Source organism: Lycium ferocissimum, chromosome 10 (assembly GCF_029784015.1).
Source record: "Lycium ferocissimum isolate CSIRO_LF1 chromosome 10, AGI_CSIRO_Lferr_CH_V1, whole genome shotgun sequence".
Taxonomy (NCBI): Eukaryota; Viridiplantae; Streptophyta; class Magnoliopsida; order Solanales; family Solanaceae; genus Lycium; species Lycium ferocissimum.
In genome coordinates, this window is record NC_081351.1 from 37,661,433 (window position 1) to 37,685,529 (window position 24,097).

The following is a 24,097-nucleotide window of genomic DNA, read 5'->3' on the forward strand; positions in this document are numbered from 1 at the left end:
TTCTTCAAATCATTGCTTGTAATAACATATCCACAAACTAACTAGCATAAAATAATCACCATATACTTTAGTTTATATACAACTTTTCAAGTATTCATGAACGTATACAATTTTTTTAAATGACGCCCATTCATGAAAGAACACAACTTTTCCACTTTGAAGGCATAAAAATAATTGTCTAAAGTTGACTTCTAATTATATAAGTCAAATGCCCCACATTTTAAACATATCAAGTGCCATTTCATATCAGATATAGAGAAAACTCAATTCACTAACTCATGCTCTTTAGATCTCAGATTCTTATAGCAACTTTCAGGTATAGACACGTACTTGCAAATAATATATTATTTTATATTATCCTATAACTTGAAAGTAAACTCACATATGATCTTTTATGCAAAACTTACGAATCACAATGATCACTGTAAGAAAATGTTATTCCTTAAATTAACAAGCATATCAAGATCATCACAAAGTAAATTATTATCTCTAAGTTATAAAATCAAATTTCACAAAACTCACGAGGAATAAATAATGAAGTTAAGAAAGTAGAACCTGATTAGTTGCCATTTTTTCCTTGACTCATGTCATTGTAGTAGTTTTCTTCAGTTTTGAATCCCGAAACATCAATTTTAACAAATACTTTCAGTAGAGATATCTGCTTCAAAAATAAAGACTAAATACCCGCATTGTATGCTTATCTGAAGTTGACCTAAATTGATTCCCCATATTAACCACACAGCGTATGCCGTGTAACAAAATCTCAACAATTAAATTTATGTGGTCTCTTTCCACTGCTTTGTCTACACAGCATGGACTGAAGCATGGAAAAGGATCCAAAATCTACTCCACTTTTTGATAATTTCGTAGAAAGAAAAATCTACTCCGTCAAGATAGAGATCCACGCCAACTTCTTCATAATATTACCCCATATTAAATGATTTTATCACAGCAGCAAATTTTAATTTTTCTTTGCAACAACCCATAATCTTCACATAGCCTAGGATGGCAGGTTAATTTCACGGTATAACAGTTTCATTAGGAAAACTGTTTACATCTTCTATTGTGTATCCGTCACCGTCGCTGCTATATACATCCAAAGCAGAAAAATCTTCTACTTCCGAATGCAAGAAATATCACCAAACTTCAATGCAGCAAAAGAAACGAATGTCCCCAAACCAAAATAAATAAATATCGTTTTTAGATTGTTGGAAAATTATAATTCAAGAACACAAAAATATATGAAAAAGAACACAAAGATGAAGTTTGACAATATGAATAACGAACACAGGATTGGATGCTTGAAACACGTACGAAACACTTTCCTAAAAATGATATTTGCTCTCTCTCCTCTGTGAGATTGCTATGGGATTGTACGCAAATAGTTTTAGTGGATATGACAAGCCTTTGGAAATCTGCACTGAGCAAACAGTGAAAAATTTCGTCTTAGGAAAGCAATAACTTTTCCGGTTTTCAAGTGCAGAATTTTGTTGTAGAAGGAAAAAGATTTTTTTTTTTCTCTTGGTAGAAAGAAAAAAGTTTACTTCGATTAAAAGTTGTTGGGTTTAAATAGAATTATTGGTAACCCAAAAATGAAAGGACACCCTTTAATTAAAAGACATACACCTTTTCTTTTAAAACACTTTAATTAATTTATATTTAAATAAAATCCCAACATTCCCCTTTTCTTTTCACAAATCCCTCTTTGAAACAAATACTTCAACACTGCCGTGTCCAATCCCATTTTCTCCCCCCATATCTCCACTTTCCATCTCATCTATGTAATATAACCTCCAATCTTAACCTCTGTATAGCAAACCTCTATTTGATACTAAAATATAATTATGGGATGCCAAAGGCTATATCCTCATAGTAATTAAACTGAAACCCTCCTTCCCTTTACTTTTTTAATGGTTCAGAAAATCTTTTTTAAGGTAAATTCTTTTTTGTGTGCAGTATATGCAAACGGTTTCAAAAGTCAGTGATTTTGTTCAATCAGCAATGACGGGTCTTCGACCATGAAGAGGTATTTTCTGGGCTGAAAATTCTAGGATTTATATATGGCTTTTCAATTGAACACTGAAATACCGGGTAATAAACTAATTTACTGTGCAACTTTGATGAGTATCCTTACTCGTACTTCTTTCTTACTTATTATTTGTTTCAGAAATTAATATTAATCTTGTGATTGAAATTTGAAATATATTTTATTTTGATTTCGATATCAAAAAGTGCCTAACAGTATGTATTTTTTTTTGCTTCACACAGGTAATGAAGGTGGAAACAAATTCAAGAATAACATTACTAGATGAGTGAAGCTACATTAACATATAAGGAAGCAATATACTTTTGTCTTTTTAATTTATCAATGTTCATGTATTGTAATTACATTTCATGTTGAATAGATTTAACTTTATTTTTATTTTCTTAATTTATTAATGTTCATGTATTTACGTTATTTTCATTTGTATATTATTAAAGATAAAATACATACTTGCTTAATTTATACAATGAATTCTAATTCTTTTAATCCTTAAAGTTAATTCTTTAATAATGAATGCATTATACTTTATAGGCAAATCACATTTTCGTCACCAACGAACTAGTTCGTCGCAAATGATTATATTTAGTGACACTAATTTGTCCTAAAATCGCTTTATTGAGTACGAATTAAATTTGTATTTGACGATAATTATAACTGTCACCAATAATCACAATTTATAGTGACAATTTTGTTTTGTTGGTGAAAACAATATTTTTAGCGACGACATGATAGTTCTTTTACTATAAGATTTTTTTTTTTTTTTTTTGGTCACAAACTTATGTACTTACTGACGAATCTTTTTTTGTATATGAAAGATTGTTTTTAGTGACGAAATTATTATTTTTTTCAGCTACAAATTACATATTAGTTTAAAGACAATTATGATCGTCACTGATTAAAACAGTAGTTAGTGACAAGATTATTTCGTCGGCATTAATTTTCTTTTTAGTGACAAAAACACAATATCAACCACAAAATTTATACTTTTTTTGACGAAAAAGTTCGTCATAGATAACATGCATTTAAGGACGAAATTGTTTTTTGTAGCAAATAAACTTTATTTAGCGATGAAACACTAAATTGTCTTTGTATACTTTTAGTGACCCATGGTTTGGGGACGAATGTTTGATGATTTTTTTTCGTCACAAATTTTTTTTTTTTGAGGAAATATGAATTTTAAGTGACCAAATAGTTCGTCACTCATAATCAAATTATGTCTCCTTTGTCCCTTTACTGCTTTACATGATGAATACTTTTTTTGTCAAAAATACAGATGGTAAATACTTTTTTTGTCAAAATATAAAGCATGCATGTTCTTTAATCTCTTCATTTTAATGTTAAGAAATCCTTACATTGAAGTTTCAATTTTATCAATAAGTTAACTTGAATCAAAATAATGATTTTAACTGAAATAATGACTGGCGATGTAAACAATATTTCACACTATATCAGATTATTTGTTGTACTTACCAAAATAAGATTACTAGACTCTATGTTTTGCTACCTGGTTAGTAAAGCCGACACCAAAGCCTAGGAAAATGCGACCCAAGATGAGCATAGAAATGTTTTGAGCAGCACCATTGATAAGAGCACCAGCAAAGAAAGTGCAACCTCCTACTACCATTATGTTTCTTCGTCCTGGCTGTCGTGAGACGACCAGCTACGAGAGACGCAACCAACCAGCTATACAGAGTAACGTGAAGGCTGTTAAGACCTCACTGTCGTATACACAAGACACGTTTGCTTCAGATGCTGCCTTCCCCAACCAATGTGGTACTCTAACAGGTTCAAGTGATCATACGTGAAATTGACCCTCACAATGTCCTTTTTGTTCATTTATTTGTTTATGATTTGTATATCAGTATGAATTTCACAAACGAATGAGACAATGTCTAGCCAGTGGTTTCGATAATATCCTATAAATTTTCATTCCAAAAATAAATAGTATATCTTCTTTCCTTGGACACGAAAGATAGCGTAATATAACTCACTTCATCCCTGTTAATAGGCAATTTTCTATGACTCTCATAAATTCACAATTTCGGATTCACTAGCTCGAAAAGAAATGCTCAGAGAGTTCCTTTTTAAACTGCTTATCGAAAAACAAAATGAGTTTTTGACTGCAAGTATATTCTACGATTACCGGTTGTTTCAACGCCAGAAAACTGGAACTCGATCAGTCTAATAAAATGGACAATGAAAAAGAAAAGAAGTATATTTACCTAATATTCCAATATCAAATCCAAAAATGAGGCCGCCTGATGCAGCAACAATGGTAGTGATGACAACCGCAAATGTTAATTATCTTCCTATTAAAGTGGTTATCGCTAACTTGTCCATCAACAGCCATGCCATCAATTGCCATTTTTCCTACTCAGTTCCCAGCTACTTGAAGAGATCTAAAACAAAGTATTATACTTCCAATATTGGTCTATATATAGAGTAGCTTCACATATATGAACAAAAATTTATCCACTAAAGTAGGCACGAAATTGCCAATTAATGGCGTATAGAAACAGAACATGTGCAACCTCAATAAATAACTAGTTACAAGTCTAGACGTTTTAAACTTTGTTATAAATGGAAGGGATTAAGGAATTTTAGCTCACTATTATATACACAATACACGTTTGCTTCAGCACCAGTAGATGCTGCCTTCTTCAGTATTGATGGGAAGAATTTTTCAAGGAATGGCTTCATTGTTGTCACTCCACCTGATGTAAAAATTAAACTGATTAAATCTCTGCAGACAAAGTTCTGTAAAGATATGACAATTGAGCCTAACTTAACTCCAAAAGCTAGCTCATAAGGGGAGGATTGCTCAAGTCCATATAAGCATATCACCAGCCCATTCCCCAACCAATGTGGTACTCTAACAAGTTCAAGTGATCATACCGTGAAATTAACCCTTACAATGTCCATTTTGTTCGTTAATTTATTTCTGATTTGTACATCAGTCTGAATTTCACAACCGAATGAGACAATGTCTAGCCAGTGGTTTCTGTTATATCCTAGAAATGTTCTTTCCAAAAATAAGTATAAATTCTTTCCTTGGACACAAAAGATAACATAATGTAAGTCTGTTCATCCCTGTTAATAGCCAATTTTCTATGACTTATAAATTCACAATTTCTGATTCACTGGCTCGAAAAGAAATGCTCAGGAAGTTCCTTTTTAAACTGCTTATCGGAAAACAAAAAGAGTTTGTGAGTGCACGTATATTCTACGATTACCAGTTGTTTTAACGCCAAAAAAATTGGAACCCGATTAGTCTAATAAAATGGATAAGGAAAAAGAAAAGAAGTATATTTACCTGAAATTCCAATATCAAATCCGAAAATTAGGCCGCCTAATGCAGCAACAATGCTAGTGATAACAACCGCAAATGTTATCTTCCTGTTAAAGCGGTTATCGCTAACTTGTCCATCAACAGCCATGTCGCCAATTGCCATTTTTCCTACTAAGTTATCGATCTAAAACAAAGTATTATACTTTCAATATTGGTCTATATATAGAGTAGCTTAACAAATATGAACACAAAGTTATCCACTAAAGTAGGCACAAAATTGCCAATTGATGGTGTATAGAAACAGAACATGTGTGACCTCAATAAATAAAAAAGTTACAAGTCTAGACGTTTTAAACTTTGTTATAAATGGAAGTGATGAAAGAATTTCTGGTGAGTTTTAGCTCTTTCAACTTCCTCTTTTATGTAGCAAACCAAGAGAAGGGTAGGTAAATGGAGTAAAGGCTTAATAAATTAGCATTTTCAATTCTCCTTCTAAAAATATCCAGCTCTTCACCATGCTTAGTGGTCCTACAGTTGGAATATCTAGAACTAATGGGGTAAGGTTAATTATCCAATTTCTGAAAATATAAAAAAAATGATAAATTTCAGCTGTGTTAAATGCGAAAGAAATTTAGTTAGTACATTGTTGAATAACAGAAGATGCACAAGTGGAAAAAGTTCAGAACTGCTCATTGTTAAAATAGATGTCAACTTATTATCAAACTATTCTCTTGACGTCCTTTTTTTCTAAAATTGGATACTTAGTTTTATTGTATTCAAAACAGTATTTAATTTGGAGAACTCAACTCAGAAAAATAATGGCAGCACAAATTTGATGTCCTTTTTTTCTAAAATTGGATCTCTCGTCACTTGGTTAGAAGCAATCATTCCATCCCACAACATCAGTATTTAGCAAATATGAAGCTTGTTTTCATTAATTTATGGCATGTCCTTACTTTTATACACTCTAATACAATAAGCACCCTATACAACAATACTATTCATAATTTTGGCATTAAAAATAACTTGCACAATCATTATTTCAAAGTTTATTCATTTTCATACAAAGACACCTCACATCTCAGGGATTATATCGCTCTAGGGGTGGGCATGGTATGGTAGATACCGAGTACCATACCGAAATTGAAATTTTTTATACCACGGTATTTGGTATGTATTTTTAAAAAGTTTGGTATTCAGTACGATATTCGATATTCATAAAAAAAATACCGAATACCATACTGAAGTATATAATTACATATACAATTCATAAATCTTAATATTATAATACTAACAAATAGATAAACTAGTATTATTAGAAAACTAATTGTTTAAATGTTGAAACTTTGACTACTCTATCTATCTTGATTTAAATGTCTTTTTTGTGTAATTGATTTACGATGGGATTGCTTGTACTTTCTTTTGAATATTGTTACATGTGTAAGGTGTTAAGTACATAATAATTGAAGCGTTTCTTAAGTAGCGGAAGTCATAATTCTCCACGATATGAGTATATGTAGGTCAAAGTTTTTTCATTTTCATACAACAAAATACAAAACCATACCAAATTAATTTGGTATGGTAATGGTATAGTATTTTTAAAAACCGAAAACCGAAATTACCGTACTGAAGTTTCAAATACCGTACCATGCCCACGCCTATATAGCTCGCCTTACATGAGTAAGTGGACGTGGATTCATTGATGATAACCTATGAGAGATGAAGTGCATTGTTGGCCTCGATTTTGGAGTTTCAAGCAAACAAGAACTTGTTAGCTTGATGATAAAAACCAAAACCTCTTTTACTCTATCTTCAGGATACGGAAGGCATTCGTCTAGCAAAGCGCTAAGCTGCACATGATCTTTAGTCGACGAATTTGCTAGCACAGTAATGTATTCCCCAACATACTTTCCTTTGATTATCTCCAATGCTAATACTCCAAAGCTATAGACATCACACGTTTGTGTAACCTTCATTGTATAAGCAAGATTTGAAACAATATAATTTCCGAAAGTTATACTAACAATTAAACATGTAAATGAGATAAAAACAGTGTAGAGAGTGTTCGGCTATAGTTCATGAAGTTTTAAAACAAGGATAATAAATAAAGTTAGACCTTACCAGGTGCTACATAGCCATATGTGCCTGCAAGTGTAGTGCAATTGGATGAGTTTGGCTTGAGAAGCTTAGCTATGCCAAAATCTGAAACACGAGCTTCATACTCGAAATCAAGCAACACGTTACTGCTTGATATGTCTCGATGAACAATCGATAGTGAACAATCCTGGGGCAAGTAAGATAAAGCAAAAGCAACACCTTTGATGATATTCACCCTTTAAAGCCAATCCAATTTCTTGGACTCAACTTCATTGCTCAAAATACTAAACAAACTCCCCCTCTCCACATACTCGTAAACCAACAACGTGTTTTGGGCATTCGAACAATAGCTATAAAGGTTCACGATGTTCTGGTGCTTAATCCCAATCAATGCCCTTACTTCATTCATAAAGCTTTTGTAATGTGTATTCTCAAATAAAGTCTCTTTACAGCTATATTCCCTAATGATGGAAGGTTTACCTTGTAAACGCTTCCATGCCCTCCTTGCCGGATGCAAAATATTGCATCAAACTCCTCTGTGGCGTTTAAGATATCTCTGTATAATCCCTTTCCATCTAACATGGATATCGAAATCCAACCATCATCACATCTTTCAACGTCTCTAACTTTTCTTCTTTTATCACACATAAAGAGAACACCAATGGAAGCACAGAGTAGTGCTAGTGCTCTCATAACAGGAAGTACAGTGATGAGGATGAGCTTACGTCTCTTCACCACTGACTGCTTGTTCACCACAGAAGATGGCCTTTCGCAAGCCTGGAGTCCTATTATATTGCCGCAAATACCTTTATTGCCCTCCAATGAGGCATTGATAAAAGCTTTATTATTAGGGATTGGACCTTCCAACTCATTGTATGACAACACGACATCCTACAAACCAGTTAAACTTTCAAATTCTTCAGGAATGCGGCTAGAGAGGCCATTGTGGGAAAGATTTAAGCTTACCAAGCTCTTCAAATTGGCTAGATAACGGGGTATTTCTCAAACAAGATGATTATGGCTCAAATCAAGTGTATTAAGCCGAGTTATCCTCCCTATCTCCATTGGAATTTTCTGCCCAAATTTGTTATTGCTCAGGTTCAACAGAATCAATGCACGTAATCTCCTAAAAAAATGGGATCGACCTATTCAATCTATTACCTGATAGATCAAGGGACTCTAATTTTTTCAGTGACCCAAGTTCCCCGGGTATGTTGCCAAAAATGTTGTTGTTTTGCACAAAAAGATTAACTAGAGAGGTTAAATCTCCAATTTCTTTAGGAATCTGCCCAATCAAATGATTCGATGAAAGATCAAGTCCTAGAAGCCCTTTGACATTTCCAATCTCTGGTGGTATGCTACCACTGATTTTATTTCTGGCTATTCGCAAATCAGTTAAATTCTTGCATTTCCCCCAATTGCTGCTGAGTTCACCATGAAAATCATTGTCACTCAAATCAATGAACTGAAGCTCGGGATAGATGCCAAAAGCTTCGGATAAATTCCCAGTGAAACTATTGTTCCCAAACCGAACCCTTTTGAAACTAGAGCACTTCCTCAAGCTACTTGGTATTGGCCCTGTTAGCTTGTTGCTATCCACAATGAAGTTCTCAAGTTTCCCACCTTGGCAAAGCTGGTCTGGCAAATGGCCTGAAAGTTGATTAAGTGATAATTCCAGTACAATGAGATTTTTCAAATTCCCCAATTCACTAGGAATGGGACCAGAAAGTTGGTTAGAATGAAGATACAAAGCTTTGAGCTCAGTTAAGTCACCTAGAGCAATTGGAATTGAACCGGTAAGCTGATTTTGGGATAATTCCAAATCCCCTTTAATATGAGAAAAGGTTTAAATATACCCCTCTCATACTTTGGATCTAAAATGGGACCCCTGTCGTTATACTATTAGAATAAAGATACAAAATTTTGAGTTTGTCCAAGTCACATAGAGTAATTGGAATTAAACCACTAAGTTTATTACTGGATAATGCCAAATCAGTGAGGTTTTTCAGATTCCCCAACTCACTAGGAATTGGACCCACTTTAGTTGATTAGTGGATAATTCACCACTAAAACTTCTTTCCCTCCATTCCCCAACTCACTAGGAATGGGACCGAAAAGTTGGTTAGAATGAAGATACAAAGATTTGGTTCATCACAAGTCACCTTTAGCTTTTGGAATTGAGCCGGTGCTTTGCATTTTGTGATGTGAATTCCAAATCAACTTAGGTTTTTTTTATTCCCATCGAACAAAAATCAATTTCAATGGGACCATAACTCGTTGTGTCCAAAGGTGTTAGAATAAAGATACAAAATTTTAAGCTCAGTTAAGTCACCTATTAATGGGAATTAAACCACTAAGTTTATTTGATTCCATAATGCCAAATCGGGAAAATAAGATCGGTTTTTCAATTCCCCAAAAATTGACTCTTGGAATTGGCATTCTAAAAAAAAAGATTTATTTGATAATCTTTTTTGCGATGTGTTTGTTAGACAACTTTTGTCATTTGCCCATTTTATTTTTGCGAATGGGACCGAAAGTTGGTTAGAATAAAGATACAAAGCTTTGAGCTCAGTTTTATCAAGTCTTTTTGGAGTAATGATGGAATTAAACCACTTTTATTAGTGATAATGAACAAATAAAGGGAGGTTTTTAGGGGCGGCGAGGTCCCCAACTCACTAGGAATGGGACGAACCCATTCCTAATTATTAAAGATACAAAATTTTGAGCTAGATGTCCACTTTGGACAAACTTAATGAAGGAGGGGTATATTTGAACCTATAGTATAACGGCAGGGGTATATTTGGACTCAAAGTATAATAAGGGTATATTTGAACCTTTTCTCATAGTACAATGGTATATTTGGCCCTTTTTCCGTTGTTTATTGGATAATTCCAGAGCAGTGAGGTTTTTCAGATTCCCCAACTCACTAGGAATGGGACCAGAAAGTTGGTTTGAAAAAAAGGAACAAAATTTTGAGCTCAGGTAAGTCACCTAGAGTAATTGGAATTGAACCACTAAGTTGATTATTGGATAAATCCAGATCAGTGAGGTTTTTCAGATTCCCCAACTCACTAGGAATGGAGCCAGAAAGTTGGTTAGAATAAAAATACAAAATTTTGAGCTCAGTTAAATCACCTAGAGTAATTGGAATTGAACCACTAAGTTGATTATGTGATAAAGACAAATCAGCAAGGTTTTTAAGATTCCCCAACTCACTAGGAATGGAGCCAAAAAGTTGGTTAGGATAAAAATACAAAATTTTGAGCTCGGTTAAGTCACCTAGAGTAATTGGAATTGAACCACTAAGCTGATTATGTGATAATTGCATATCAACGAGGTTTTTCAGATTCCCCAACTCACTAGGAATGGGACCAGAAAGTTGGTTAGAATAAAGATACAAAATTTTGAGCTCAGTTAAGTCACCTAGAGTAATTGGAATTAAACCACTAAGTTTATTACTGGATAATGCCAAATCAGTGAGGTTTTTCAGATTCCCCAACTCACTAGGAATGGGACCAGAAAGTTGGTTAGAATAAAGATACAAAATTTTGAGCTCAGTTAAGTCACCTAGAGTAATTGGAATTGAACCACTAAGTTGATTATTGGATAATGACAAATCAGTGAGGTTTTTCAGATACCCAACTCACTAGGAATGGAGTCAGAAAGTTGGTTAGGATAAAAAATACAAAATTTTGAGCTCAGTTAACTCACCTAGAGTAATTGGAATTGAACCACTAAGTTGATTATGTGATAATTCCAGTACAGTGAGGTTTTTCATATTCCCCAATTCACTAGGAATGGGATCAGAAAGTTGGTTAGAAGGAAGATACAAAAATTTGAGCTCAGTTAAGTCACCTAGAGTGATTGGAATTGAATCACTAAGTTGATTATTGGATAAATCCAGATCAGTGAGGTTTTTCAGATTCCCCGATTCACTAGGAATGGGACCGACAATTCATTGGAGAATAAAAAACAAAATTTTGAGCTCGGTTAAGTCTACCTATTTTGCCTAATTCCAATTGGTTTCTTTCCAATTCCCCAATAACTAGGAATAGGATCGACAAGTTTTAGAATTTCTCAGGTATGGAACCATTTAAATGGTTGTCAAAGATTTGGAGTCTCAAGTTTGAAAGATGGTTTTGTGATGGGATTGAACTAGAAAGATGGTTCATCGACAAGTCAAGATAAACAAGATTAGTGAGCTTTCCAATTTCTAGTGGGATGATACCAGAGAGCTGGTTCATGCTAAGATCAACAAATTCAAGAAAAGGGAGTGATGAAAATGAAAAAAACATAGAGTGTGCCAATGACACTAGCATTTGTAATATTCAACATGTTTACCCTACCATTTAAGCATATAACTCCATACCAATCCCTGCATGCATCAGTACTTAATGTCCAAGAATCCAATAAGGAATTATTCTGGTTTAGGAGAGTTGCTTTCCATTTGAGGAGAGCAGTTGCTTCCTCAGTGGAAGCAAAAGTAACTATGAAGAAGAGATATAAGAGAGTGGAAAATTGAAGGAAAGAAAATACTCTCGGGAACCATCATCATGGATAAAAGAATTCAATTGATTGTTTTGGTTTGTGAAGATTGTTTTGGTTTGTGAAGAACTTGTGCGGGACAGAGTTTTATACTGTAGAGAATTATTACAAGACTTGTGAGTCAATGGAATTTATTTCCAGGTTGTAAAATACGGGTAGAATTAGAACGACTTTGAAGTCAATGAGTCAATGAGTCAATGTCTCTTTATCCATGGAAGTATATACCAACAAATTAAAAGGGTGTTTGGAGATAACGTTTCAATTGTGGCCTAAGCTTAAATTTGTGGAAATGTATTTGAGAGATCTTGTCCAGAATTATTCAAAATTCATTTCGTAATTGATGGGCTAATAGACAAGCCCAAAATATTTTTGTATATTTTCCTTGTAGTGTGATATAGGCTACAAGAAAAGTAAATACATAGAAAAAAAAAATAAAGTCTCACAATCAACCCAAATTTACTCTCCAATTTTTATTTTTTTGTTCTTTTAACAGTTATGTTTTGCCAGAAGGAAAAAAAGATGTGTAATTGAGAAAGCCAAAGCCCTTGTTTGAACTAGGTTTTAGGTAAAGCAGTTACAAATCTATGTGTACCTATGTATTTATTATAGATGTCTTGTAATTTTATCAAATACTAGTATAGTGGTTTTATCTATTTAACACCCCTAATTATAAGACCAGTGAGTCAATGAGTCACTGAATCATTATACAATGAATTAAAAGGATGTTGTGGAAATTTATTGGGAGATTTCTGCATACATATTAAAAAATCATTTCGTAATTGATGGGCTAATAGACATACGGGCCATGTAGCTTGGAATAGTTCCAATATTTGCTCAGATGGCCCACCCAAGAAGGAGAAAAGTCTCATTTAATTAAACCAACTCAAATTAATTTTATTGTTCTTTAAATTAAACTAAAACCCGAAAGAAAAATTTGTGCTAGTGTTAATTGAGAAAGCAAAAGCACTTGTTTGAACGGGGTTTTAGGTAAAGCAGTTATTGGTCTATGTCTACCTTAATTTGTACTTATCCTAAATACCTTGTAATTTAATCAAATACTCCCTTGGTTTTCCCTCTATATAATTTTACTGAGTGCCAAATATGAGGTGTATTATTATTACAATAAACTATGAAACTAACACACTAGCAAGCAAAGCTACTACGTAATGTATGGTTAACTTGGACCAATTATAGGCATTTTTCGATTTATACGTCAAATGGAATACACGTTATTGGGCAGGAGTTTCAGAAATAATTCACTTTTCGCAAAAGTGGTGGAAATTGATCCTTCTTACGTAATTTCTCATTTACACAATATAATTATTGGAAGGGAATAATTATACTTTGGCAAATTATATGCCTATCGAACTAGAAAACATTTGAAGCTAAAGCAAACAATAATGGCGTTGGAAATCAAGAGGCGTGATGGAATTGAAATAATTAGCAACACATTCTACAAATCACAAATTGTCGACTACTCCAGCAAAATTTGTTAAAGTATTTATTTGTTTTTAGGCGTGAATGGTTGCTTTATCAAGTAAAATAAAGCAAGAAGCAAAGGCGTCACAGTTGCAAGAAGCCATTTCATCCACATCCAATTCTAAAGCCCTTTCTTATTCTTAAGCAATTGTTCGTTCAGTTGTTGAAAGATAGAGATCAAATTCTCTAAAATAAGATCGAGTGCCAGCTTTATAAGCTAGGCAAGCCGGGCTCTATACTAGGGAATGAATGCCTTAAAGAGCCTCTTAACTCTGAGGCAATCAGTTTATATATTATTCAATCATCGTTAAAAGATACAAGTGTATATGTAAATACACTATACATTTATTGGTTTATTGTACACACCAGGTATGAAATATTCTTAGCGATAGAATTTTATACAGGGAAATTGTTCAATTGGCAAGTTATTATCATCGGATCACAATTTTGTTTTAAAAAAGATTAAAGAAAGAATAATAAATGGCCCCAATGAAATTGAAGGATTGTTCTTTTTGTCGATACAACATGGAACTTTCTGCTGCAACATGGAACTTCGCAACAGTAATTTGTAAGAAGGCCTTGTAAGAACTATCTTCAACATGCACGGACATGGAATGACTGCATAGATCGGCAAAATAATTTTGCTTTTGAAGTTCTCATTACAGCCTCATTAACCAAAAAAAAAAAAAAATAACGAGCCAACCCTGCAAAGTATTGTGTAACAAAGAATAACCAAATGATCCCTAAGCGATATCTAGTTACCTTTCCCAACTTCCTCATCAAGCTAGTCAAATCCATATCCATCTAGCAAAAAGGTACAAATTCCTAGGGAGAGAGCACCCTTAACACAGTAATTTACCCCACTACTTGCATCAATCAACCAGAGTTCAAATGAAAGTACCCTAGCCGCTATCCCATAACCTCACCTAAAAGGTGGTGTATTTAAACTATTACGACCTCAGAGATCAAAAGCCCCAATTCCCCTTCTATTGCCATAGGAAAGTTCTACTGTGTTTTGTGTAAACTAATTTGCCCATATGAAAATAAGAAAGGTAAGAATATAAGCATGGATTTCTTAACTAACACCTTCCCAAGGTAGAATATGAAGTTAAGAGAGACAAATGAAATGGTTGTCAGGCCAAAGGCATAAACCTAGCGTGACTTTAGTAATTCAGGAGTTTCTTATCCTTACCGATCATGAGCATCCTGAACATTTGTATAGGAATGGTAATTTGTCACCGGCAACAAAATTACAACAGCAAAGCTAAAACAGCACCAACAGCTGCAGCATCTGCTTGCCATTCAACCAACAAACAGTAGTATGTCACCAGCAACAAATTATTATGAGCCAAGTTAAAATAGCATTCTACAGCTGCTGCATCTCCTTGCCATTCAGCGAACAAACCAGCAACAAAATTACAACCAACAGCAAATATAACAGCATCAACAACTGCTGCATCATCTTGTGATTCAGCCACACTGACTTTTCACGGAGCTATAGAAGGCCAATAATTCCCATCATAAGTAAATTACAACAAGGTATACCATCACAATATTCCATGCAAGTATACTTTGAATTAGAAAAGAATTAAGAAATCAAATAATGCCAAAAAGAAAATCCACATAAGCGTAATTATAAAACCAAAAGTAGAAATCTTAATATCACAACACCAATCCATAATACCAAAAAGCAGAGGACAAAATCAAAAGAAGTTCTGGGATGGATTAAGTACAACAAAAGGAGTTAAACCTTATAAATAAGTCGGGCCAATCAGTTCTAGCAAGCAGAATACAGATGAAAGGATCATTCATTTGGGAATGTCCTGATACGCAGCATCAACCAAAGCCAGATTACAACCGTGGCCTCCTCCCTTGCTTCTTAATCCTGCAAAAGCAAAATAATACTTTTTCATCAAGTTTATACTATAACAAAACAACGTATGACAGCCACAACTTACATCAGCATCAGAATGCGGCAAGGGGCTGCGAGAACCAGCACGTCTACCCCGCGGTGAGATACTCTTTGGAGTAGGAGACCGGCCCTTGTGATTACGTCCATCTGGACTAGAATCTCTAGAAGTGGTTGTTCTACATGGAGAAGGGATCCTTCGAGGAATGGGGCTATGGCGAGCGGGGGAGGGGCTACGGCGAGCAGGGGAGGGGCTTCGGCGAGCAGGGGAGGCACTTAAATATAAAATGAAACGTTAGACAAAGCTTATGAAAATAGTTTTCCATGGGGACGAGAGAGATAGAAGCAAAATATTAACCCAAAAAAATTCTACCTTCCATGAGACCGACTTCGGCTGCGTCTCTCCTCATCATATTTACCTCTCCCACGACCTTTGTGGTAATCAGGGCTGCGACTTCTGCTCCGATGACGGTAATCTTTGTCTCTCCCACAGTACTGATCACGGTCATACCTCCCTCTACTTCTACTTCGGCTTCTCCTTTTAGAATCCCTGTCCCTATAATGATCTCGATGCCTAAAATAAATTAAAAAAACGTGAAGTTCAGATTGTGGATACAACTCTTCAACATCTCTTAGCTCAAAGCAAAATGTCAATCATTTAACTCAAGTACAACACAAAAGGGAAGCAAGATTCTGTGACCACTTCCACCTTGTTTTGGAGAGAAAATGGGTGATAGTATAAGAATATCAACGAAGGGAGGACAAGGAAGAGTTAAGATAGTATTCATTTTAACACCAGTATCCATTCTAACACTAAAATATGCTTATCCACAGAAGCTCAAATTTAATTATGCCTTGATGGGATCACCACATTCCACACCCATAATAGGTTTGAAGTTACAGGTTGTTCTGTACACAATCCCAAGCCCAATTCAGAACACATTCTCTGAAAATTCAAATAAAAAATATAGAAAAATCCAACCCACAAGTTTGTCAACTTAGGCTAATCACCATTTCCCTTCCATTCCTTACGCCAGATCATCTACATTTCATTAAGACGGAAAGAACAGGGAATTTCTAGAAAACCAATTAAACAGCATTTTTTACATGTTTTGATTGCAAACGGTCATGAGATCCGAAATAGCATCTCTCAAACAGGTAGTAGATTTTTCTACCAGTAAATCCTGCACATTTGAGTTACAGAAGAAGATTTCGACTAACTCTTTTAATATCAAAATCAGTTAGAAATCAAAAATTGTAAAACTGAATATAGGAAATATTTGCCAACAGTATAATATTTTGAGAAATTGGGGGAAAACTACATCTCCGAATGACTTAAGCTATGTTTAATTCCACAGAGGGGAAGGCTCACGAAAAAGGAACTTGTATGTTCACTTCCATAAGGTTGGAGTATTCTGACATTCTACTCCTAGTTGATTAGTACTGACAAGTAAAACCATAGATATACCTTTCCTTATTTCAGTCCAATTTTGAAAGGGTTTGCCAAAAGAAAAGAAAAAAAGAACCAGGGAACGCTATCAAACTCTCTACTTCAACTTCCACTAGTGTTATACTTATTTACCAGATACGGAAAAGGCTCTACTCTTTTGTTCCCCTCCAACAAAAGCTCTCTGTCCACCCCAACTAAAGACAGTGTTAACCTGTTCTTTGAGAACTTTCAAGATCATTTCTCTTGACCATTGTTATTAATTGTGAAGCGAAACAAAGGTTATCGCTTCAAGGAAGTCGTGTGCTTCAAGGAAGTGTGTGCTTCGAATAATGACGTGCAAACTGATTAAAAGAAAAGCAACGGGTTTTGAATCTTTTTTTTTTTTTACAGGGTAAGAACCTTTTTTTGAATCGCAACTTGGAGTTGGATAAATTTTGGTGTGTATTGGATGCTGAAATTAGTTTTTTTAATGTAATTTGATTATTAGTATAATACTAAATTCATATATGCCATTTTTTGTTTTCTTATATATTGTATGCTTCAAAGAAAAATAAATAAATTGTGTGCTTTGCTTGAAAGAAGTGGTGCACTTCACTTCTCACTTTTCGATTCAAGTCCCATGGACCTTGCTGCTTCTTTTTCCTTTTCACTTTTAAAAACATTGCCCTTGACGTAGAAAGAACGTATGATCACAAATTCCCATGAACTTCCCAATAGGAAATATCCCCAATGTTTGATGATGACTAATCAACAGACAACGAGCAAGATTACATTAGCACAAACAATTCTATTCTAATGTAAATCCTAACATCCACGATAGCACTTTAAGTGGCATAATTAAATAAATAAGCTCTTACCTTGGCCTTGGACTGCGGCTTCTTGACCTTCCTTTTGTCCTATCTACAGGCTCCAAAATTCTACCTTTGTCACTGATCACAAAAACAATCCTAGTCTCTATTAAACATTTGTTTTATTCCACAAAACAAAAGGTTATTACAACTCAGTTTATAGGATAAAAATGCAACTAAAAATACAAGAATGAAAATCACAATTTTAAACAAGGAAAGCTCAGCAACTTAATGAATACTTGCATCAAATAAAACTTACATTCTCTCAGCATTTGGGCCGTACTTTGCAAATCGAACCATTATTTCCCGCCCATCTACAACTCTTCCTGTGACCAAATATTAGCGTGATCAACAGCAACATAAGGCTAACACCCATAAATTAGTGTGACCCCTTACCATCGAGCTTTTCCACTGCCTTTTGAGCCTCATCCTGATACTTGTAGCGCACAAATGCAAAACCCCTAGAATCTCCAGTCCTAAAGCACCAAATAAACATTGTATGTGTCAAGGAATAGGGACACGGTCCACATCTTTGTCTATCTCCATATCAAGATAACACCAAGACATCATATACACGTCTCAGTTCATAAGTCATGTAAAATAATCAGAAGTAACACTTGAAAAGGAGAAACCATTTCCTTCCCATCCCATTTCATATTTATATAATGGTCGGTCACCAAGGTGTAGGCAAATGGGAAGAAATAATACAGAAGTTCAAAATATTAATTTGACTTACGTATTACTAATGGTAGTTAAATAAAATTTCAGGATAATGTTTGAAAAGTTTGTTTGATAAAGAATATATCAAATGAATTTAAATTTGCAAAGTAAATGAATTTGAACTCATCAAGTTAGAAGTAAAGTATAGGATGATTTTATTAGTTTAATGATGTCAAACACTTCAGATCGCCCTACAATAAAATGCGTCATATTAATTGAGACATGATATAACCAAGTAGTTGATAAATAAACAAATAAATAAAAAGACAACAAATTGCTTACAAGTTTGCTCAATGACCCAAGGAAAATACATATTACAAGCAAAAGGTTAAAGAAAAAAAGGTACTCTGCCCGTCTCAATTTAAGTGTCTTGCTTTCCTTTTTGGCCTGTCCCAAAAAGAGTGCCCCCTTTCTATATTTAGTAAGTTGACAGTTCAAGCACCATACTCCCTCCGGTTCAAAAAGAGTGTCCACTTAGCCTTTTATTTTTTGTTCGAAAAGAGTTTCCACTTACCAATTTTTCCAGATTTGCCCTTATTAAGTGCTAAGTGACCAAATCCTCATACCTATTTAATTAGGGGTAGTTTAGTCAAATTATCATTTTTTCTAGGAGTTAGTATTTTGTCAAGGGTGTGCAAATGACTAAGTGGTCACTCTTTTTGAATCAGAGGGAGTACATGGCAAGTTTAAAACTTGCCAAAATTCAAAGGATATTTTAGTACATTACACACATCTTTAATTTAGAACCACAATATTGAAAAGCCACCCTATATTTTTTAAATTCCGTGTCCAGTCAAATTAAGACACTTAGGACCTGTTTGGCCATGAAAAATTTTCCTTTTTTCTCGGAAAAATTTCACTTTATTTGAACATCAGACATCAAAATTCCATGGAATTCAGAAACACCTAAAATTCCCGTTTTCATTTTTTCTTCACATTTTTCACTTTCAGTACATTCAAACAACCAAATATTCTTTGCAGAAAGTATACTAACTTCAAAAATTCCAAATAAAGTGAAAAATATTTTATTTTCATGGCCAAACGCCTACTAAGACACTTAGATTGGGACACCGAAGGAGTAAAGCAAATAAATCCAAACAACAAGTTCATAAACATAGCCAAATATGTAAATAAAATTACAGTAATTAACCTTCGGTCTCTAGGGATAAAGACATCAACGACTTTTCCATACTTATCGAATAACGGAAACAAATCATCAGCAGTGGTACCTGTAAATGGACTATCAGATTCATCAACTATACAAAAAAAAAAAATGCTGATTTGTAAATATAAGGAAAGAGAAAGGGTAATTACGGAAAGTAACGTTGAGAACTAGCAAAGAGAATGTATCTTTGATGTCCGGTGGACCAGATCTACCGAAATGAGACATCGCCGTTTGCCGGAAGTGATGAATGATAAGGTTGTTTGAATGGCTAGGGTTTGAGTTTTTGATTATGTTGTATGTTTGGTTCTTTGTAGTACCAAATTGTCCTCGACTTGTTTTGATAAAGTTGAGTTTTATGCCTTCCTATTTGGAGAAAATGACTAGAATAGTTCCTTTATGTTTTTGGGTTGGTCTGAATTGGTCTTTTTAATGTAAATACGAGCAGTTTTAGTCCTTTGATTATATTAGAATTGAGCACTTTTTTAAGTCTCTGTTAATATTTACAACATAGGATGATAGTTATTTCATTACTGAATTGATTGTTGAAAAGCTCGTGAACCGTTTAAGCTGAATAAATTATAGATTCATTTTTCCTAATTTTGCACCTTAAGAATGAATAAACATTAAGTTTAGGATTTCGACAGCAAAAGTGTTAGTGAAGGTCCGAGGAAGACAAACACTCATTCATTTGCCGTTCACTGTTCATCGGAGTGATGACTGTTAAGGTTGTTGAATGGTTAGGGTTTGAGCTTTGATTATAATTAAGGATGTTGTCATATGTTTGGTTCTTTCTGTACCAAATTGTCCTCAGCTTATTTTGCCAATGTTCAGTTTATGCATCCTATTTGGAGATAATGACAAGAATATTCGCTTTATCTTTTTGGATCAGTCTAAATTGGTTTTTTTTTTTTAATATAAACACGAGCGGCTTTAGTCCTTTCATGATATTAGAATTAAGCACTTCTGTTAATATTTACAACACAAGATGATAGTTATTTTTTATCAAATTATTCTTGAAAAGCACATGAATCGTTTAAGCTGGAGAAATTATTAGGAGGATCTTTTATAGATTCATTTTTCCTAAATTTGCACCTTAAGAATAAATATAAGTTTAGGATTTTGACAGCAAAAGTGTTAGTGAAGGTCCGAGGAAGACAAACACTAATTCATTCATCGTTCACCGTTCACCGTTCATCGGAGTGATGATTGATAAGGTTGTTGAATGGTTAGGATTTGAGCTTTGATTATATGGATGTTGCTGATAGGAGGAAAGCCAATGTCGTGTGTTTGGTTCTTTCTCTACCAAATTATCCTCAACTTATTTTGCTAAAGTTGAGTTTTGCATCGTACTTGGAGATAATGACAAGAATAATCCCTTTATGTTTTTAGATTGGTCTAAATTGGTTTTGTAAATATAAACACGGGCAGCTTTAGTCTTGATATTAGAATTGAGCACTCTTTAGTCTCTGTTAATATTTACAACACATGACGATAGTTATCTTTTACCGAGTTGATTGTTAAAAAGCACGTGAATCGTTTACGCCGAAGAAATCATTAAGAGAATCTTTTATAGATTCATTTTTCCTAATTTTGCACCTTAAGAATAAACATAAGTTTAGGATTTCGACAAAGAAAGGTGTTAGTGAAGGTCCGAGGAAGTCAAACACTCATTCATTCGTCGTTCACCTTTCATCATAGTAAGTGGCGGAGCTAGAATTTTCACTATGGGGGTTTAAAAATATGAAGAAGTTAACACACGAAAAAGTCAAGGAGGTTCAACATCAACTATATACATACATATATATATATATATATATATATATATATATATATATATATATATATATGTATGTATGTATGTATGTATAATTCACCTTCAATATGCGGGGGATGAACCCCTGGTTACACTTGGCTCGCCCCAAACTATAGTGATGACTGATAAGGTTGTTGAATGGTTAAGGTTTGAGCTTTGATTATGTGGATGCTGCTGATAGGAGGAAAGCCAATGTCGTATGTTTGGTTCTTTCTGTACCAAATTGTCCTCATCTTATTTTGCTAAAGTTCAGTTTATGCATCCTATTTGGAGAAATTGCCAAGAATATTTCCTATGTTTTTGGATTGGTTAAAATTAGTCTTTTAAATATAAACACGAGCAGTTTTAGTCCTTTACTATTTAAAATTGAGCACTTTTTTAGCCTCTGTTAATATTTACAACACACTACGATAGTTATTTTGCATCGAATTGATTGTTGAAAAGCACGTGAACCGTTTAAGCTGAAGAAATCATCCATAGATTCATTTTTCCTAATTTTGCACATTAAGAATAAACATAAGTTTAGGATTTCAATAGCAAAGTGTTCGTTAAGGCCCAAGGAAGACAAACACTCATTGATTCGTCGTTCACCGTTCACTACAGTGATGACTAATACGGTTGTCGAATGGTTAGGGTTTGAGCTTTGACTATGGATCGCTTGTAGGAGGAAGGTAATGTTTTATGTTTGGTTCTTCGTACCGAATTGCCTTAGAAATATTTGCCAAAGTTCGGTTTATGCCTCATATTTGGAGGAAATGACAAGAATAGATCCTTATGTTTTTGGATTGGTCTAAATTAGTCTTTTAATATAAACATGAGCAGTTTTAGTCCTTTAATTATATTAGAATTGAGCGTTCTTTTAGTCTCTGTTAATATTTACGACATATAGTGATAGTTATTTTTTACTGAATTGATTCTTGAAAAGCACGTGAACCGTTTAAGCTTAAGAAATCATTAGGAGGATCTTCTCCAGATTCACTTCTCCTAATTTTGCACCTTAAGAAAAAATATAAGTTCAGGATTTCGAGAGCGGAGGTGTTAGTGAAGGTGTGAGGAAGACAAACATTCTTTCATTCATTATTTCAGATAATTGAGGGTAAAAGGTAGCGAGTATGAATGGGTTCGGTTCTCTTGAATAGGTTTTTTAAGATATGAATGGGGGAATTAGATGAATCTGAAAATGTCTGTTTCAATGGTTTTCTTTAGTATAAAAGAGTCACATGCTTCTCACGAATAAATTCCATTAAAGATAATTATCAAGATATAATGGAGATCGTATGTGCTCAATGTTGATAAACTTAAAGGACTAAAATAGCTCAACTTTGCATTAAATGATCTCAAATCAACCCCTAAAGGCCTAAACATAAGGGATTACTTTTGTTATTTTCTCCTCGTTTTTGTTTGAACAATTTCCAACCGTGAAAGCGTGAGCACTCAATTAGTCAGTTTTTCATTGTTTAGTTTCAAGGCACAATTTTAACAAAATCTTAGATGGTCAACAAATTTTGATATCTAAATGCAAGGTTATTCACGTTTTTTTTTTTTTTTTTTTCCATTTTTCATACTTTTTATTGCAAGTTGTGCTTTTGTTGCATTATCTAACTTCAAAATTAGGTTATATTGGTGGAGAAGATACCATTATTTCTGGAACAAGTTTATGTTAGAAATTCTCTATTTAGTGGACTCACATATTTAATATAATTGTACATAAATATGCTATCAATTAAAGACGCTCATTTTTCTGATCTAATAAAGTGTTATTTTTATGGGTTATTTATAAATCTTATGTTATAAGGTAATAGATTTTATTTGCGTAGAAACCTAGTTAACTATTCAGTTATAATTGATGGGTTCATAACTGAAAATTTACATCTCTTATAAAAGGTTACCTTAAAGAGTCATGTCTCTTCTGAAGAGTTAAATTGGTTATGGTCCCTGTACCACACACGTTATCATTCTTCTCTCTCCCCATCATAGAAAAGAACCAGAAAACATTAATGTGTGAAGTCTCAGAAGATCATAACTTTCTTCTATCGATTCTTATAGTGGATCAAGGTAAGTGCCCTTGATATTCTTCTAAGAATCCATATCTCTGTCTAATGATTTACTTACCATCTTGTGTGAGGTGTATAAAGTTTTCCAACAAGTGGTATCAGAGCATGGTCTAGTTAGATCATTAGACGTGATATTTGTTTATCGAAATAAAAGTTAGTGTTTTGGTTGAGAACATATTCTATTTACATTTTACCTAATGGTATGATTCAAATTCATGACCGGTAGTAAAAGGATAATTTGATAGGGCCTGACGTAATGAATATTTATTGGCTTTGACAATTGAAGGCAAAACGTGATTATATGGTATTTGCCGGTGTCAAAACGTTTTATTCCCCGAAGTCTGTTCGTGTCCTCTTAATCCTTCTTCATTGGTATTGCTTAACTGGAATTAAGATACCATCTAGTAGTCAAATACTAATTGAAGACTTCTAGCATATAGAGACTAATCGAAGACTTCTAGTATATAGAGAAAAGTGCTAGCTAAAACGGTTCGTCATATCATTTGGTGGGTGTTTTAGTTTTTGTTAGAGAAGGGTATTGCAAAAGAGTATTTTATCATTTGAGATATAGATGCAAATAGATGTTAACTTCTCTGCACACTGTGGAGATATAGATGCACATGGATGTTAACTTCTCTGCACACTATGCCATTTTTATAAATATTGATTGATGAATTAGATCAA

General features: G+C 33.9%; 1 protein-coding gene and 3 pseudogenes across 3 annotated transcripts; all 4 read right to left on the reverse strand.

Moving 5' to 3' along the window:
- Nucleotides 1-3,379: 3,379 nt before the first annotated feature.
- LOC132035391 (sugar transport protein 5-like) lies at nucleotides 3,380-5,495 on the reverse strand (annotated as a pseudogene).
- Nucleotides 5,496-6,991: 1,496 nt separating this feature from the next.
- Nucleotides 6,992-7,927, reverse strand: LOC132034864 (MDIS1-interacting receptor like kinase 2-like; annotated as a pseudogene).
- Nucleotides 7,928-8,466: 539 nt separating this feature from the next.
- On the reverse strand, nucleotides 8,467-15,266 carry LOC132034865 (probable leucine-rich repeat receptor-like protein kinase At1g35710; annotated as a pseudogene).
- LOC132033742 (serine/arginine-rich splicing factor SC35-like) lies at nucleotides 14,577-19,873 on the reverse strand. 3 transcript variants are annotated; one of them, XR_009408860.1, is made up of 9 exons: nucleotides 19,696-19,873; nucleotides 19,532-19,610; nucleotides 18,058-18,137; nucleotides 17,921-17,987; nucleotides 17,671-17,742; nucleotides 15,737-15,937; nucleotides 15,413-15,638; nucleotides 15,205-15,339; nucleotides 14,577-14,949 (listed from the first exon to the last, which is right to left on the reverse strand). XR_009408860.1 is itself a non-coding variant. In XM_059423794.1 (8 exons), the coding sequence occupies exons 1-8, from the start codon at nucleotides 19,769-19,771 to the stop codon at nucleotides 15,334-15,336; spliced, it is 807 nt and encodes a 268-aa protein (XP_059279777.1). In that variant the 5' UTR covers nucleotides 19,772-19,873; the 3' UTR covers nucleotides 15,093-15,333. The 3 variants fall into 3 exon arrangements, 2 of the variants coding, with proteins under 2 accessions (XP_059279777.1, XP_059279778.1); XM_059423794.1 differs by lacking the exon at nucleotides 14,577-14,949 and having other exon boundaries at nucleotides 15,093-15,339; XM_059423795.1 differs by lacking the exon at nucleotides 14,577-14,949 and having other exon boundaries at nucleotides 15,093-15,339; nucleotides 15,413-15,617; nucleotides 19,696-19,872.
- Nucleotides 19,874-24,097: the final 4,224 nt, after the last annotated feature.